This window comes from Carettochelys insculpta, chromosome 7 (assembly GCF_033958435.1).
Source record: "Carettochelys insculpta isolate YL-2023 chromosome 7, ASM3395843v1, whole genome shotgun sequence".
NCBI lineage: Eukaryota > Metazoa > Chordata > Testudines > Carettochelyidae > Carettochelys > Carettochelys insculpta.
The window spans coordinates 29,432,912-29,451,480 of record NC_134143.1 but is presented as its reverse complement, the minus strand read 5'-3'; the positions used below and the strand labels follow the sequence as shown (position 1 = coordinate 29,451,480).

Sequence of the window (18,569 nt, the reverse complement as noted above, 5' to 3'; positions counted from 1 at the left end):
AAAGCTACGTCTACACTAGAGCGTTACTTCGAAAGAGCATATTTTGAAAGAGAGTGATCAAAAGATGCTCTTTTGACACATACTGTCTACACACGGGCTGGGGCTGGTGCCATCAGTGAGCGATGTTGAAAGGGCCCCATGACACATCGAAAGGGGCTGCTCAGCACGTTGAAGGAGAGCATCTGCACTTACCAGCAGCCTCTTTCAAAAGAAAGGACCATGAAAGGCTGCAGACAGGGATGCAGGGGTAACAAGCCCTTCTGGGGCTATAGCAAGCCACTCCTTTAAAGGGCCCCTCCCTAACACAGTCAGCCTACACCGCACAAGGCGTATGGAGTTGTCACAAGCCCTGCAGATATAGTGCGTGCCAGTTAAGAAACATGGGTCTAAGGTAATCTGAGGTCTTGAAACAAGTGCCATTCAACGTTTCCAGATGAGTGTACCCTTTTCAAGAGTCACTTTTTTTTTTTTGCATACCAAATGACACCTCGCTTAAAAACGACTTACTTACAAAAATGTCAAAATATGATGGAAGACTACTACTGGAAACTTGCTGGCTTTCTACGAGCTTATTTTCAAATGAACGAATTGGAACAGAAATATTCTACTTACATTTCAGCATAAGGCATATGAAGCAGTACAAACAAGTCATTGTCTGAATGAACTTTCAGATTGTACTGACTTTACTAGTGTTTTTTATGTAGCCTGTTGTAAAACTAGGCAAATATCTGTATGAGTGGATATACTCCCTAGAAGACCTTGGTGTGCCCCCAAACACTGCCCTAGGTGTTAGAATGCAAAGGGTCTCCTATATATCAGAAGCCTTTAGGAAGCATCCTAGATTATTGTTCTCTATTGTGGAAAAAGAGCTCAGCAAATATCAATCCAAAGATTTTCTAAATGTCTCTTGAATTGCAGTGGACAAATTTGTAACATGACCCCTGCAAGCTTGATCCATTCAATCTTTTGTCACGTTCTTTGAACTGTTCCATCTCAGATTTCCAGAGCAGTGATGTGTGTCAGGCCACACCTTTGCAGAACATTGTGTAATCATGGGGGACTCTTCCTCTGATCACATCTTTAGTTCCACATTATCATCACTTTTGACTAATACAACTCCAGGGTTCCAGCTCTGCAAGAGGGGAACTCTGTAGGAGTCACCTACAGTGAACAACGCATAGGAACACTACTTTTAAAAGCAATAGTTACTCACCTTTTGCATAATTAAGACCTACATTCTGTTTCCAGACCTTTCAGAAATTTTCCGTTAGTTTATGGGGAGGGAATGATACTTTCTCCCCACCTCCACCTCATGGTCAGGATATGATCAGTAACAAGGATTGAAACATGCATAAGTATGAGCAGAAGAGATGAACTTAGAACTCATGGCCTCTGGCTTCTAGCGCTCTTTCCCTTAGGCTACAATGGTGTACAAAATATCTCCATGGAACATTTCTTATACAGCACTGTAAAGCCAGGTAAGTGTTAGCAATCATACGGAACACACATGCATGATCTGGGTTATCTGAGAGAACTGCCTATGGTCTTCTTTGTAAGACATTAATAATATGCCAGTTCAACTAACACTACTTTCAATATGCCAGATAATTGATGTAGTTAAATTATGTTGCCTAACATTTGTAGATTTTGAATATACCCTAAGAGAATGTGTGGATTTATTTTGCAGGTGTAGCTCTAAGCATATCTGCAAGGAATTTATGAACAATCCCTGTTATCTGCCTAAAAGGAAAGCTGTGATTCAGACTGCATGCTTCCGTCTGGCTGCTGTCACTAGACATACATATTGTAACATGTAATAGAGGTAAATAGCATCTGTGCTTCTGATCCTCTACACTGCTTATTGAGAACCTGAAAAAGAAATCACACAGCCATTTTATTGCATTCCAACTCCCAGTCTGCACCTAGGTCCAGTATAGTGAAAAGTTATTTAAAAACTCTTCACACATAAAAAGTGTTCTTCTGACCTCAAAGGGTCAACCATGTTACCAGGTCAGTATTAATCTGGATCTTATCCAAAGTACCATGTTGCAAACCAATTCTTTAGTGTCTGAAACTAAAGCTTTATAACAAAGGGGAGAATAAATGAGAAATGAGTTGTTAAAGAATAAAATAATATCACATGATTAATAATACTGGTGAGTTTGCTATCTTGAAAATCCCTCTGGTACACAACCTAAGCTTGGAAGGGTCTTTCAGTTCTTTGTTCAGAGCTTCATGTACAGAACATTTACTCCAAAGGTTAGAAGTAAGAGTGAAGACAAAATGGAGATGATGCAGCTGACCTTTATATTCCTTTAGCCATTGAATCATAGAACACTAAAACCAAAACAGACCTCTAGAGGTCATTGAGGCCAGTCCCTTGCCCTTGTGGTATGAACAAGCACCATCTAGACCATCTCTGATAGACGTCTATCTATCCTGCTCTTAAATATCTCCAGTGATGGAAATTCCACATCCTCCTGAGGCAATTTATTCCAGTGCTTAACCACTTTGACAGTTAGGAAGCTTTTCCTAAAGTCAAACCTAAACCTCCCTTGATGCAGTTTAAGCCCATTGCTTTTTGTCCTATCCTTACTAGCCAAGGAGAACAGTTTTTCTCTCCCCACGTTGTACAACTCTTTTAATACTTGAAAATTGCTGTCAAGTCCCATCTCAGCCTACTCTTTTGTAAACTAAACAAGCCCAGTTCTTTCAGTCTTCCATGTAACTCATGTTCTCTAGAGCTTTAATCATTCTTATTGCTCTTCTCTGGACCTTCTTCAATTGCTCCACATCTTTCTTGAAATATGATGCCCAGAACTGGACACAATACTCCAGTTGAGGCCTAATCAGCGCAGAGTAGAGCAGAAGAATGACTTCTCGTGTCTTGCTCAACTCACTCCTGTTAATGTATCTCAGAATCATGTTTGCTTTTTTTGCAACAGCATCACACTCTTGATTCATATTTAGCTTGTGATCCACTATGACCCCTAGATCCCTTTCTGCAGTACTCCTTCTGAGACAGTCACTTCCCATTCTGTATGTATGAAGCTGATTGTTCCTTCCTAAGTGGAGTGCTTTGCACTTGTCCTCATTAAAGTTCATGTGTCTTGTACTTCCTGTGTCCCAAACACAGGCATCACAGCACATGGCATGGAAAAGCTTTAGAGTTCTTTATTCACAGGCATGACCCTACAAGTCTTGCCCCTACAAGAAATTGCCTTTATCAGTGGGTTCTTTAAACAGCTGATGGCCATTGATGGGCCATTGAACAGGCTCAGTGCTAGGGGTGTCACCCAGCTACACAGCACCAATTTTGAAACAGATAATGTAGCACAGGTATGCCATCATACTTGGCAAATCAGAATATTTTCACAGATACCTTACATGGCATGTTTGGTCAAATTCCTTGCACTATTATAATATTGGTATCAACAATATTATAAAGTGTTTCCCAGATTCCATACAACAGAGATCAGCAATCTTTACAAAGTGGAGTGCTGAAATTTGACCTTTTGACCTCTATGTACTGTCCAAGTGCCAGTAATGCTTTTTAAAGTCACTAATAGTCTTATTTACAACAGCTTCATTAATAAATAAAGATGCAGAGCTTTACCGTTTTGGTGATAGTTGGTAAGGTTAGCTGGTCTTTTGTTAATCCACAGGTGGCATGGCTTTGAGCAAGCTCCCAGATGCTTGGGGGAGGAAGAGCAGTGAAAGTCAGCTTGCATGCCATGGAATCCATGTATGTTATGGATTATTTTTAAAATGCATACACTGAAGAATTGCCAAAAATTAGTAGTGTTGCTTACTCAGTAGAACTTGGGTTTGTTACCGTGCTGTTTGATGAAACATTTCAAAGTCAGTATCTCTTTGTTAAAATGGAATGCATGAAGCAGTGTTTCTCCAATCACTGTACTACAGAGAAGCAACCTGTATGGTTAAACTTCAGTTTTATTAGAAAATCGTGGCATACAAAAGAGAAAAGAAACAATAGCAATATAATTAGCTGTCAGAGGAATCCCCACATAACCTTAATGTCCGTCTGAGTTTTGGTGAAATAAGCAATACATAAGTACTGCATAAAAAGTGATTGTGTTTGTAGTATGAGGTAGTAAAGTAGGTGGTGACAGAAGAATAACCAGTTTTAGTTAGATCAATATAATTGAAACTGCATGTGTAAAATGAAAAGGAAGAATTTTATTTCTGTTCTTTGAGTGCATAGAATCTCCATCCAAGAAAACTCTCAGTTTGGTTATCTAATTACACATATTATTACAAACTCTGTGACTGATTGTACTCTGATGGCATGATACTACTTTCAGCTGATTGTGGATGTGGCTGCCTTAAAATATTCATTGATGCCACATATTCTGTCTAGACCTAATTCATTAGACAAAACAAAATAGTAGAAAAAAGGAAAGTACAGTGCATTTATGTCTCCGCAAACAACATGGTGCAGATTTGACTGCTTGTTTTTAATCCCTGGTGCATGGATGATTGACATACACTGATATATTCTCTGCCTTTATGCCTCTCCACTGCATTGACCTATCCCTGTATCTGAGTGTTAGATACGGCTGCGTCAAGAGCCACAAGCTGTTCTTTTAGGTCCTGCCACAACTCTCTTGTAGTCAAAAGAAGGAATCAGAGGCTGTGTCTACAAGGTGCCATAAGCTTGAAATAGACTGTTTCAGCATGCGGCACTGTCTAAATGGCACCGCATGCTGAAATCCCTGTTTCAGAGCTTCCCTGTACTCATCATGCAATGAGGTGTACAGGGTTACCAGAGTACCGTGCCCATTTTGAGACAACAGGTGCTTTGCTTAGATGTGGGCAGCTATTTTGGGATAACTTTGTATCCCGAAAAGGCGCCCACTTTGTAGACATAGTCAGAGAGATTTGAATTGGATCCATCTGTTTGTAAAAGAGTAATTGAAAATGTTGCTTACTATAGTAGTGTATAGATATCATGCATTGTTCCTTATGGAAGCAACTGGTTTAAAAATCAGATGGTATTTTCATTGACCAAGTGAGCAAACAAAGTAGATATCAAGTCTATAAATAAACACAAACAAAAATACCAGAGCAAAAATAGTAGATGTAGCCTGAGGATTTTTGTGGTGTTTTCTTTTTTTTTTTGTGGCATCCCTGCACCCCTCCCCTTTTCCCTGGTACTCAGTACACATTTAGTTTGTAGCATCTTGAAGCAATGTAATCAATAAGGGTACATATGCAGAAGGAATGGAGGATTCTCTAAGGTGAAGGATGGTTAATACTCCGTCCCCTACCTAGACTCAGAGAGGTAGCCATGTTAGTATGTAGCTTTACATTAACATTACCAGCTATGATACTGAATGACTGCAAAATTAGGTATTTAAACACAAATACAAGAAAGATTGCATCATTGGCCATCATTGGCCGATCAGTGCTGAGGAAAGGACCATATTACTTACTTACTTTATCTAAAGTAAACCTTTCATGGGTGTCCCATGCAGAACAAATGAAGCATGAATATAAGCTTTTCCAATGAAGTAATTAGTGATATTTTTTCACTTTATTTTCTTCATTTATTTAAGTAAGCAACAATAGTAAGGGGATCCCTGTTTACCTAAATGGCGTCTTTTCTGACGTATCACCCAAAAATTATTTCCCTTATTTCAGCATTCAGAGTCTCCTTTCTTTCTATTTAACTTGATCATTGTTGTGAATATGGTCAGAATAAAGTCAGTCGCATGCATATAGTAGTTTGAGTCAACAGTCCATTTTCAGCTTCATTCACTTTAGAAGTGATGCTCAATATTGTTTAATTAAGTGAATTAATGGACTAATGGAATTACTTGAACTTATTGATCAGAGCTAAAAAAAGCAAGAAGGGAAGAAAACTTTATTCAATGAGCCCATCAGCGTGTCTTTCCTTTAATATGTTTCAGACCCTGCTGATCCAGCATATTTCTTTCTTTTCCTTGTCCTGTTTGTAGATTTGCTGTTTAAATATAGATATTTCACAAACTCCTCAACAGACTCAGTAATATCTATCAAGCACTAACTTAAATTGTCAGTGAAAGAGGAAGAAAAATAGTAGGAAATGAGAAGCTACATATGAAGCCAGATCTCTTTGGGAAAATCATTATCTTGTCCTCCCCTCCTGGCAAAGTCCCTTTAAGTGTTATGTGTTCTGAGCAGTGTAAAACCAATTTGGTTACCCAAGGGATAATATTTGAATAACCGCAGTTAACTTGGTTTCATGGTTTTTGGTATAATTGTTTTGTGTTTTCTCCACTGCTTCTCAGAGCAGAATGTGATGATATGTTGCAGTAGGCACTTATTCATCTCTTTCTGTACTGGCATATTGGCCTAGTGATGTGTCCTCACAGTTGTGATACTCAAGTATGCTGTAATGTAATATCAAAAAGTAAATGTAAATGTAGGTAAGCATTGTCTTGAACCAAAGCACATCAAATACTATTATAGTCTTTCCACAGGTTTTGGGTCAAGCCCCTTTTAAGAGATTATGACCTGCATCTGACGAAGTCGGGGTCTCTGCCCACGAAAGCTTATGCTCCTACATTTCTGTTAGTCTATAAGGTGCCACAGGACTCCTCGTTGCTTTTATAATAAGAGATGACTCTCAAAAAAATTGAGGGACATTTTAGAGAGAAGTATCTGAGAAAGGCTTTATTTAGTTCCTTGGTTGCCTTATTGTAGTGGTTCTGGTCTTATGGCTCTTTATTTACATATCAGCCAACAGAAGAAATTCTTGGTACTGCTTTTGAAGTTTGTGCATGTCGCAGAAGGTACAGATATAATTTATCTGTATTTCTAGCATCAGTATTTATATGGATGTATTTTTTCACTCTGCAAATTGTGGCAGAATTATTGCAAAGTAAACTGACAAATGTAACACATATCTTCCACAGCTACTTAAGAACAGGGCTTTGTGGAGTGGCCACCTTTTTATTGCAGCAGAGATAGAGATATACTACAACTCCTGTTATACCACCTAGACTATGAGAAATGCCCCATAACTCCTAGCACAGTGACTTTACAAATCATGCAGATTCCCTAGGAAGTGTTCTAATGATTATTTTATTCTAATAAATTGTTGCTAGGGAACAGGTTTCGCTTAGCACTACAATAGGGATTATGAAGTATCTCTGTCCTGGGTCATAATATGGGATTCACGAAAGAAGGAGCATCTCACTTTCACCTGTCATGGTACAGGGGTATATAACAAGATGATCTGTCTCTAGAAGAGCTAAGTGCTTGACAGCTATGTTCAGTTATCAGACCCAGCTGGGAATGGCTGAGAGTGCTCAATGGGGTGGGGCTGGCTGGGGAGGAAAGAGAGGGCTGCAGAGTGAGAGACCCCTGGTCCTCTGTAGCCTGTGTTTTTTAGAAGAATAGCTGTGTTTTGAATAACTTTGCTAGTTTTTTTGTTTAATAAATATGCCCTCAGGGAGGGGCCTGAAAGAGATTTGGGTGTGGTATTAGTCCTTCCTGGAATGCTGATGATAGAACCATGACCCCTGGACATGGTGAAGAAAGTAGTATATAGTCAGCCCATTAAACTGAGGAAGAAATGAGGCAGCTGAAGAGAAGGAAAGCTATTTCCCAGCAAACATAGATGAAGTGGTCTCTCAGTCTGCACCAGCATGAGTCACAGCAGACAGCCTCATTCCCACTGAGTTCTGTTGTCTCTCTATAGGGATTATGGATCCCCTTCAAAGCTGGATCAGATAATTGAACAGAAACAATAAGCCCTATCATACTGCTTCTTAAATGGGCAGACTGCTTGTTAAAAGGTGGCATGGGAGAATTGTACCCATTTAGAGAACCAGTGGGAGGCAGCCATTCACGAGAGGCTGTACTCAAGAAGACCCTGCTAGGAAGGTGCACCCTGTTAATTCTTTCTAATGGGGAAGGTGAAGAAGATGCCTGGCCAAAGAGTCTGGTGAAAGGGAGGGCACCATTTTCTCTTTGGTGAAGACAAGAAGCAGTGAAGAACTTCCTAGAGCCCGCCAAAGGGTGTGTGTGTGGGGGGGGCACATCTGTCTCAAGTTCACAACCATATGTGAATCTGGTGTGATTGTGAATGCAAACTAGCTCAAGTTAGATGAGTTTTGAGTTCTAAGCAAACTGTTTACACAGCCCAGCTATGAAAAAAGTTGATGGAACTGGTTTTATTCTAAATGAGAAAGGAGAGATTTTGTAGAGTGATTTAACAGAGTTTTAAATGAAGAAGACGTATAGAACTGATTAGTCATAGTAGGACAATGTCGTAAAAGATTCAAAAGTGAGAATTTCTGAACTAAAAAAAAGTCTATGGGGCATGTAGGCAGAGGGGTTTTGTGCAAAGTGTAGTATAAATATGAGCTAAGTTGCTATGTAATATGTTAGAAGTGACAAGTATAACGGAATTGGAGAAACTAGCATTATTTCTAAAGGTGGAAGAGATTTAAAGGTACTTTGAGAAAACTGAAGATGGAATAAAGGTAAATAAAAAATGGGGCAGGTAGGTATTGTAATCATATTATTATTTATTTTTGTTGTTCAAGTGCCTAGCAACCCCAATCATGTATAGGGATTCCATTGTGTCAGTCAGTACAAATGCATCAAAAACATATTCCTAAATTTTTTATTCATTGCTGTGTTTCTGCAACCTTTTAATTCATTTCTACAGCAACAGTCAGATGGAGGTAAATCTGAAACATCATATTCAAGGGGTAAGTGACAATAATGTGAAAGTCATTCTCTGTGGAATATTTTATGAATTCTAATCTTAGTTAGCAAATTTTAGTTTGTTAAAATGGCCTTGAAATTATTTCATCTGCTCAACAGTTATCTGCAATTTAGGCATCTACAGATGAGTCTGATCCAGACAAATTTTATTTAATAACTTACCTTTGCTTAGGGAAGCAGAAATGAATAAATGCTCACTAAACATATTGCATACTCTTTATCATCAAAATGCACGTCACCAGATTTCTTCAGTTTGGGGAGAATAAGATATAATATGATGATTCCTCGATTGAGGGTACTGTATAACTCATTTTCTTTAAAATTTTCTGTATAGGTAGGCCTAAACCCATTCTATTACAGCAAAATATCATGAAAACAACAGATTTTTCATAAGTGTGTAATCAGTAATTGGAATTTGAAAATGCTTTTTAATGGTTCTCCCAAACCTGTCCCATAATTATTTAAAATAGTACATTTAGTATAATTTAGTCTTTTAAAGCAGCAGTGCATATTAAAACACTAAGACACCTTTTAATGAACTGCCTTTTTTTTCAAAATGGAGATTAAATTTGCTTCTCATCCTTTATTCAGCTGATATTCAGCCATATATTTTTTAAAAAGCATTTAACCCGCACATAAAATAGGTCAGTGCTCTGTTTGTACCTTGCACAACAAAGAGTGATAATATTGATATTCAGAAGTCTCTCAAGCTTTCCCTTCCTTACAAAGACTGGGAAAAAAACATCAGCCCATATGGTGCAGTGGTAGGCAGACTTTTCTGCTTCTGTTATAGAATTGGCCTTGAATCTTGAAGAGGAACATAAAATTACAACAGTTTAAGAGGCTTTTCCAGCCCAGTTGAACTTTTCATTGCTATGACTTAGCTTGATTTTCAAATATATTTAAGAAGAACTCTGTGACTAGTCAAATATCGTCATTCATAAATTGAAATAGAACTGCTTTCTGTCATCTGGGAAATCTGCACATCTGCATGTATGGACATTAGCATACTGTTAGCAGTACAAATTTAATGATTCCTTCTTCCATCTACCCAGTCCAGTTTATGTTGAAAATGTTGAAACTATGAATTAGACTATGCATTGATATATAGTCCTGGCAAACTCAATGCTGTAGATTAGCTCTCCAGGCACCTTCCTTTTAAAACAAACAAAAGCTAAAAATCTAAAAGCTAAAGGTTTATTTATAAAAAGAAAGAAAGGGTCAAAATCAAAATTGTTTAAGGAGTCAAGTACACCATTTGCAAAGTTCTTGGTCCAGTCTTGTAACAGAGGTAGAATAATTTGCTGTCTGAAATCAAGTCTCTGGAATACATCCTCTGTTAGGATGGGTCATCAGTTGTTTCAAGCATCAGTTCATAAGAAAGATGATCTAGTGATGGTGGGCTGGATTGAAGTCCAAATAGAGGAACTTCAAGGGCCCTTTTTATATACTACACTAAATGGAGGGAACTCCCATTGTCCTCTGTGGAAAAGTACATCTACCAAATAGAGACTGGCACAAGAGTACGTCACCTGTGTATGCATGACTCAGTCCTTTTTAAGCAGCAGCCATTGCTCCCATGCTGGTCTGAGCGCTCATAGAGGAGCTCATCTGATGTGCACTGGCCCATTTTCAGTCACGTACTTCTATTCATTGACTAGCGATCCTTTCACAATAGGTTGGCCAAGCCTGTTTGTAGCTTTCAGCAGAAAACATTTGAAATACAAGTTCATAGCCAAGTTCATAACCAATACTCATAACCTCAATTACAAAAATGATACATACACATGTATAATACAAACAGAATCAGAGAATTGTAAGCTTTTCATAGATATCTTTCTTGACACACTTGTCCAAGATGCGGTGCAAACATATAACAATGATTGGAGCAATGATTTTTATGTTCATATCTGTATTCAGTAACATCACATGATAGTCTGACCAGCACCTCTTGATCTTTTCCTCCTCCTTGGCCAGATGGACCATTTAGTGTGGGTGTCTTTTCCCTCTATCTATTATAAATGATATTCTGCCAATGCCAATATTATGAATTGATTTTCTTGCAATAGCCAAACAAAGCTCCCATTACAATCAATAAACAGGAATTTTAATAGAACGTTCAGAAGCAAGCTGAAATATGTGGAGACTTTTGACCATCATTATTAAACACTGGGGATAAAGAATTTGAACAGCAGAATAAATTCATTGTGTCCTAACTTTGTCAAGTTTTCAGATAAATGGAGCCATAATCTCAGTCCAAGGCATTGATTACAAGATCCCGTAGAATATCTTCCATTTTCAGTTAATGCCTGGTCTACACTGGATCTTCAGCATCTTGTATATGAAGAAATAGTATTGACAATGCTGTGTCCTAACTAGCTTACTACCTAGACCATCATCTGCTCCAGATTCACATTTAATTGTTCAATTGCTTAACATTTCTCCAAATGAGATTGTGAAAACTGTGCCGTTCATTTTCTGCTTGGGAGACATTCTACTTATTTTCTACCTGGGAGCATTCGGTGTTCGTTTGTCATTATTTTGACAAGCGATTGGTCCCTAGTTGATATGGTATCCACTTTGTGTGTATTATTAGCAACATAGCTGTGTCTTCTTACTCTGGGTCAAGTTTTATGATTGTAGATTTTGGTTTTTATTACAAAAGAAGTATAGCACTGTTCATTGATCTACCCAAAGAGAAGCAGGTGTATTTTGAAAAGTATCATAAAGTTATTTATGGTGACTGGATAATCAGTAAAACTTCTGCTGCCTATTAAATAAGACCCTCATTGTCATAATATCCTTCCAACTTAGCTTGCTTCTTCAGAAGTGTCATCAAACCATACAGTGGTTCAAGAGTGTTACATGTGAACATAGGTCCATGTATCAGAGAGGTAGCCGAGTTAGTCTGTAGCTTCGAGAACAACTAGAAGACTTGTGGCACCTTATAGACTAACAGTTATTTTGGAGCATAAGCTTTCATGGGCAAAGACCTGCTTCATCAGATGCATGGGGGTCTGGTTTCAGAGAGGTATTTAAAGAATGGGGTCCCAGTAAGAGGGAGGGCCAGAGCTGACAAGGTCTATTCACCAAGGTGGAAATGGCCCATTATCAATAGCAGGTAAAAAAGAGTCAAAAACAAGTCAGATCAGACAGGGAGATATGAGCCATTGTCAGAGTCTAATGGGGAGATCTTAACACCCAGGGCAGAGAAGCTGCCTTTGTAAATTGTGAGCCACTCCCACTCTCTGTTTAATCCTTGGTTAATGGAGTCAAATTTGCAAATAAATTGCAGCTCAGAGATTTCTTTCTCCATTTGATTCTGAAATTTCTTTGTTTCAGGACTGCCACCCTTAAATCTGCTATTGTGTGTCCAGGGAGGTTGAAGTGTTTCCCCCAAGGGCTTCTGTACATTACTGTTCCTGATGTCTGATTTATATCCATGGAGTTTCTTCCTCAGCTCAGGGAAACAGAGAATGCTCATTCCTGCTGAAACCCAAATACTTTTATGATAGCTGCACCCTGCTTGTAGTGAAGAGGCTTAAAGAAATAGCAAGATTACTCTCAGAGACAAAAGAGATGGTAGTTTTTAGGTGAAGGAACTCCTCCTGAACTTCTCAGATGTGTGCATCGTGATGAAGTAATAAGGATAACTGAACATCTAAAATGGTGTTATTCTGTTTACCTCATTATTTGTATCTCTAACAGAAAGCTGGGGGGAAGGAGGGCTGGACTCTTCTCCTACCCATCTCAGAGCAATAAATGTCAAAGTTTTTTTGGAGAAAAACAGGGGCAGGACAATGGTAGCTTGAGATATGTAGGTAGATTATACGTGCCTTGTGGAGTTAAAAATAGTAAGTATAATCTTTGTTTCAGTCACTTCACTGCATCCTTTCATTGGAAGGACAAACCTGTGTTCATTTGCTTCAGTTAGCTTATTTGTATTTTTTAATTTTTTGGGAAAAACTTCTTTTTCTCCACTCTCTTCTAGAGAAAGATGCCTCTTCCACTTTGGTGGAATATTGCTGCCAACTAGATAGCCTCTTAGGGCAATTTCTTGGATATTTACCCTCCTTAAGAGAGCTGTCTTTACCGTTATACACCTGTTTTTTCTCCACTAGCAGTGATTCACTGATCTCTGCAGTCTCATACCAAACATGGGAAGCTCTGAATATTATGCTCTGGAAAGAAAGGTTTTTGGCTTGATGAATTATTAATCTGTGGGACTACTGCAAGATGTAAATATATTGCATTGGAGTACGTGGATGGTAATGTAATAGTAGGCCTCTCCAGTTAGGATGACCAGATGTCCTGATTTTTTGGGTACAGTTCCAATATACAGGGCTTTGTATTATGTATCCTTCTATTGCTCCCCACTCCAAGTTCAAGAAACAGTTGTTACATGAAATCATCTGTTGATTTGTTTCTATGTGTTCTTGTCTGGTGCCTTTAAATCAATTTAGACCATTATTTCTTTGCTCTGCACAAAGACTATACCCAGAAACCTGAAAGATCCTTCCCCATGCTATTCACCTTTGCTATTGCCAACTGAAGTTTTTGGGTAGTATGAAAATATGGATCATAGTGTTGTGGTTTGGTGTTCAGGTACTCGTTTAACTGGTGCAGATGCAAAACTTGTGACTCCTTAGCCACACAAAGGAAAAGTCATTGTAGTTGGTCTTGTTCAGCCTGACCTGAGCTAAAGTTCTACCCTGATGCTTATGTACTGAATTAATGAATGCAAAGTGTTTCAAGTTTAAGGAATTCTAGGCTAGAGGTGAGGCATCAAATGGCAGTTTCTACAATGTATGTGAGATAAAAAGACATCAAAGGAGCAGGGTATGTCTCAATCATATACAGATACCAACAGGTACCTCTAATGAGTGTTGTTACAAGGATCAAGACAGTAGAGGAAGCTTCTTCCTAAATATTTATTTAACAAAAAATAAGCCAATGGCAAGTGGCAATTTCTTACTTTGAGCTACTTGATGGGCTTGTCTACACTAGCCCCCAAATGGGACATGTTAATCAGGGCGATGGGCGATTGCTACTGAAGTTCTGTGGTGAATATGCAGCACTTCATTAGGGTAATTCTCCCTCACAGCAACTTCAAAGCTAGCCATGGTGTCACTAGCCCCCCCCACCCCAGAGGTGCTGCAGCACCTGCTGCACCTCCTGATGGCCATCCTCCTTTACCTCATATATGGTGAGCCTAGCACCAATTTCAAGAAACTTGCTGTGACTGCTGGATAGTCACACTTGCGTCCGCCCCCTCCAGGTGTGCAGGCAGATCTGAAGGCACTGAACCAGTTCTGATTTTTGGGACCATCTGGTCATGGGGGAGTGGGAGAACCTGCAGTGGCTCCAGAACTTCCACATGTGGAAGTCCACCTTTCTGGAGCCCTGTGTCTGGCTCACCCCCACCTTCTGGAAACAGGACACCCAACTGTTGCCCACCACCCCCATGGAGAAGTGGGTGACAGTTACCCTCTGGAAGCTCACCACCTCTGACAGCTACCACTCTATGGGAAACCATTTTGGTGTGGGGAAATCCACTACTGGGGCCCTCCTCATGGAGGTAAGGCGCACTCAGGCTGCAGCCTGCATGGGGAGGGGTTGTGTCCTGCCAAAGGGGGACCCTTGGAAAGTGGGGTCAGGGATGTAAGGGGTGGGGTGGAAGGGAAAGCCCTACTTCCGGGGGACTGTGCCATCTGACCCTCACACAGCCCTGCTACCTGAGGGGACAGTAGCCTCAGAGGGGGGACTCATGGAGAGCTCAATGTGTGGGCTGGAAGGGGGCATGGGACCACTCCAGGGGCAGAGTCTCTTCTCACAGTCCCTACCATGTGTGTTTGGACCCCTCCTTCTGCAGGTCATGAGGTCCATCAGCACCATCTGCTGTGCATATTCATCTGTATGGGAGACGTGGATGTAGTTGTGGCTGGATTCATCAGCCTGGGGTTCCTGAGCTGCATCAGGGCTATCAACAAGATCCACATCCCAATCCTTGCCTGAAAGCATATTGTGGCCAAGTATATCAATCACAAGGGACATTTCCCGTGGTGCTGCAGGTCCCGGTCAATCACCATGGACAGTTGGTGATTGTCGGGTGGGGCACACAAAGCCCAGGTGTTCCACAACTCTGGCCTGTGCCAGTGGATTCATTCCCTACTGGAAGCTGGCAGTCAGGGATGTGCAGATGCCACTCTGCATCATGGGGACGTGGCCTACCCACTCATTGCCTGGCTCATGAAGCCTTACACTGGCCAGCTTCACCCCAACCAGGAACTCTTTAATGCCTGCCTCATCTGGGTCTGGATGCAGGTGGAGTGCACCTTCAGCTGCCTCAAGGCATGCTTTTGGTGTCTGCTCGCCTGCCTGGGTGTGGGGGAATACAACGTCCCACAAGTAGTGGCCATGTTTGTGTCTTGCACAACGTAGTGGAGGGAAAGGTGGAGGCCTTCCTCCTGGGTTGCGGGGTGGCCACCAGCTACAAGTCTGATCCATCAGGCCCATTGGGATAGGGTGTAGATCCAGCAGGCCCTGAGGAACAGTTTCTTTCATGGCCTCTGGTAACCCTCTCCAGGGCACTCCCCAGTGGGGGCCTCAGCCCACAGCCCTACCCCAGCCCCACCACAACCCATCCTGTCACCCCTTCGCCCCTCCCCAACTCCTGCTCAGTAAACACAGATGCAGGGGTGGTGCTCCAATAACTGGTTTCCTTAAACAAAGAAAGATGTGTAGAAAAGAAATGGTGTACTAATGAACTATGTACCATAAAGCAAAGTGCAAAACCAGGTACAGTGTAACATCAGTTGGTCCCAGGCCCGTGACCACTACTGATGGTCATCCTACAGCTGCTGCACCATGACCTCCATCATCCTCCAGAGGGCAGCATTGTCTTGCCGCTGGAGGTCCTCTTACACCTGGCGATGGCCCCTCTGAGAACACAACAGAGCTCATAATATTAGCATGTTTTAAAAAACCTAACTGATGGAGCTAAAAAGATAATATTTATCTCAATAATGACATTATGTTTCTCGTAGCACTGCATTTTCAAAAACCATGTGAGTCTCTACAAAATGTATCCAGTAAATCTGAACTACAGAAAACTACAGAAGCTTGGAAGAGATATGAAATACCTTGATTGTTTGGCCTATAGACATCAACAAGTAAGAATATGGAAACTTAGTGACAGAGCATAGAATCCCTGGGTAGAGAAAGATGCTTTTATCTATAGGTGTCATCAGTCAAGGAGACAAAACAATATGTTCTCTTTTTCATATTAAATACTTTTCTTGGCCGTTACTCAGTAACGAGTAGGATGTTCTCATGTCACCCTCCTATTTGTGAGTTTGTTGATGGCTGATCAGCCAGATTCTGGGGCTGCAGAGTATGCAGAGGAAGATGCTTGTGCGTGATTTCTTTTAATGTGGGGGGACTGTTGCACTGCAGCCACCACACAGTTCTTGAAAGATAGAAGGCTCAGGTCCAATGGCATGGGATCCACGATGAGTGGGAATCTCCTGTCTGCTGCAGCCTTCATCCGCCTTCACAGCCATTGTAGCATTACCCTTCCTATTCTCCGCCTGTTCTGCCATTGAGGACTTTTAGGATCATTCTTCATCTGGACCCTGCCCCTTCACCTTTCTGCCATGGGTGACCCTGCTGGGAGTAGGAGATTCCCTACAGCATCGCTCTCAAGTTCATTGGAACACACAAGTGCGTTCACTGCAACAAGGTGAGAATCTGGAGAGCGACCCTGGATTAGGTGATTTTGGATTTCAGCATAAATCTGTTCCACTTCTAGAAACTGACACAAAAATGGGGGTTGGATTTAGCAGTGGCATCAAGCGTGCAAAAGTGTAAATATACAACAAATATTGTATGTAGATTAATGGGTCATAAAAGTAGTTTGACAAAGTGACTGTGACTACTCATGAAAACAAAGTTGTGAAAGGGAGCTACAGGAAGCTTATGGGTTCCATGAAGCACCTTAGAGTATTCTAAAGTTATTCCACCTGCCATGAAAAAGAAACAACTGTTTGCTAAAACAGAACACTAATTCGGTATCCAAAGGAAAACATGAATGCTGTATACTGGATAATAAAGTTGTGTTTGATAATAAAGGGATTTAAGTTCTGACCTGAATGCCTAGAAATTAATGGAATCAGATCTTTATGTACATGACTGCGCCACATAAAGACTTACTACATTTTAAATTGAAAATCCCAACTTAATTAAAATAGTTTTTAAAGGTAGGTTTCATGTGACTTAAATTGGACTACTCGTGTGCTTTGTGTCAATCATGTGCAATTGATTGAAGGATCAAAGACAACTGATAAAATGTAAATAGATCTATTTTCTGTAACCTTTCTATGATTGATTTATAAACTTTAGTTTTCATAATAGTTTCTGTAGTTTTCAGCCCTGAACAGAATCTGAACTTCTTCATATTTAAGTGATATTTGAATCTGCTTTTTTATTTCAGGGCCTCCACGAACTTCAGGGCTACTTCTAATTGCTAACACTCTTGGTGGATGCTGTAAAGCTACACCCAAGTCCACATGGTAAAACACTGATTCACTGCCATCTATTGGGGGATATGAACCAAAAGTTCTCCACAATATGGAAATGAATCTGCTTGGGGCATAAGAACATAAAAGAACCTTTTCATAGTATGATGAATCTTTCTTCTAAATGAGCTATTTTTGTCTGCTTCTGTCCTTATTTCTTTCCTAGAAGTGAGAAAACTAGAGGAGACATGAAATTGCGATTCAGAAATAGAAGCTATGATGATTTTTAAGTTTTTAGGACTGATAGTAAAACAACTTGTTTTAAGAGCACATCTGTAATATCATTATGACCTTGCTCTTCTTTTTGTAAACTACTTACACTGCAGTCACAAGATAAAGGTGCTAAGGTCACTTTCAAGTGACGCTTTTCAGGACGTCTTCCACTTCAGAGTGCCCTTTCTAAAGAGCCTTTGATTACCTCTGTCAGCAGTGGACTTGGGAATTCCTTTTTGGCTTTCAATAACTAATACAGAGAAAACTTTTGACATGTGCTAGTTCAGCCTTCTCTCAGTGCTTTCGTAATCTCCAGTTTTGCAAACATGGCTGAGCTTTGTCCAGGGACCTGGTATGTGTGCATTCTTCTTTGTCATGGAACTGACCAGACAATTTAACTTGTTGATCATTTCAGTGAGGGAGGATAAGGTTACTTTTTTGCAGCAGGAGTCTGTTAGGTTTGAGACTGCAAGAAGGCAGGTCAGGTTCATTAGCTGTTTTCCTATAGTGTACTCTGAAGAGAAAGGTCTCCCAAATGCTGAGCTAAGTGTGGAATAAATGTGCATGTTTCATATACATTTTGTAGGCATTTGCCCTTTCTCTTTTATGGGACCCTGTTCTTACCAATGTCTCACTGGCCTGTAATAGTGTCACATGCAAATACAAATTACTATTATGTATTAAAGTCAGTGATATTTAGTGTTTTTCAGATTGAAAGATTGTTACCGTAGTTGATTTTCTTAATGATAGTAATGCCTTTAGCATGCCCATAGCACTTTTGGCTCAAATTCAAAGGAAGTTTTGTTTCTACTTTTATGTCTCTAGAAATGCTGTAACATAACAGCTGACAACAGAATTTTAAAACATGTAAAATACATCACACCACTCTGATATAGCTGTTAAGTGACTTGTTTGATTTTTTTATTGTATGCCTTCAGGCTAATATGCTATGAAAAAGCTTTTAATTTATATGTAGTAAAATATTTAATTTATGATAAATTATTCAAATATTCAATTTTATGCATATAATGTGCTGGC

General features: G+C 40.1%; 1 protein-coding gene across 1 annotated transcript in view; it reads left to right on the top strand.

Moving 5' to 3' along the window:
• The window catches only part of CTNNA3 (catenin alpha 3), a 751,450-nt gene that overhangs the window by 37,296 nt on the left and 695,585 nt on the right, over nt 1-18,569 (top strand). Inside the window, 5 exon segments of the mRNA XM_074999587.1 lie at nt 1,701-1,797; nt 6,768-6,816; nt 10,265-10,278; nt 15,789-15,855; nt 15,857-15,914. Of these exon segments, the coding sequence (XP_074855688.1) occupies nt 1,701-1,797; nt 6,768-6,816; nt 10,265-10,278; nt 15,789-15,855; nt 15,857-15,914 (285 nt within the window).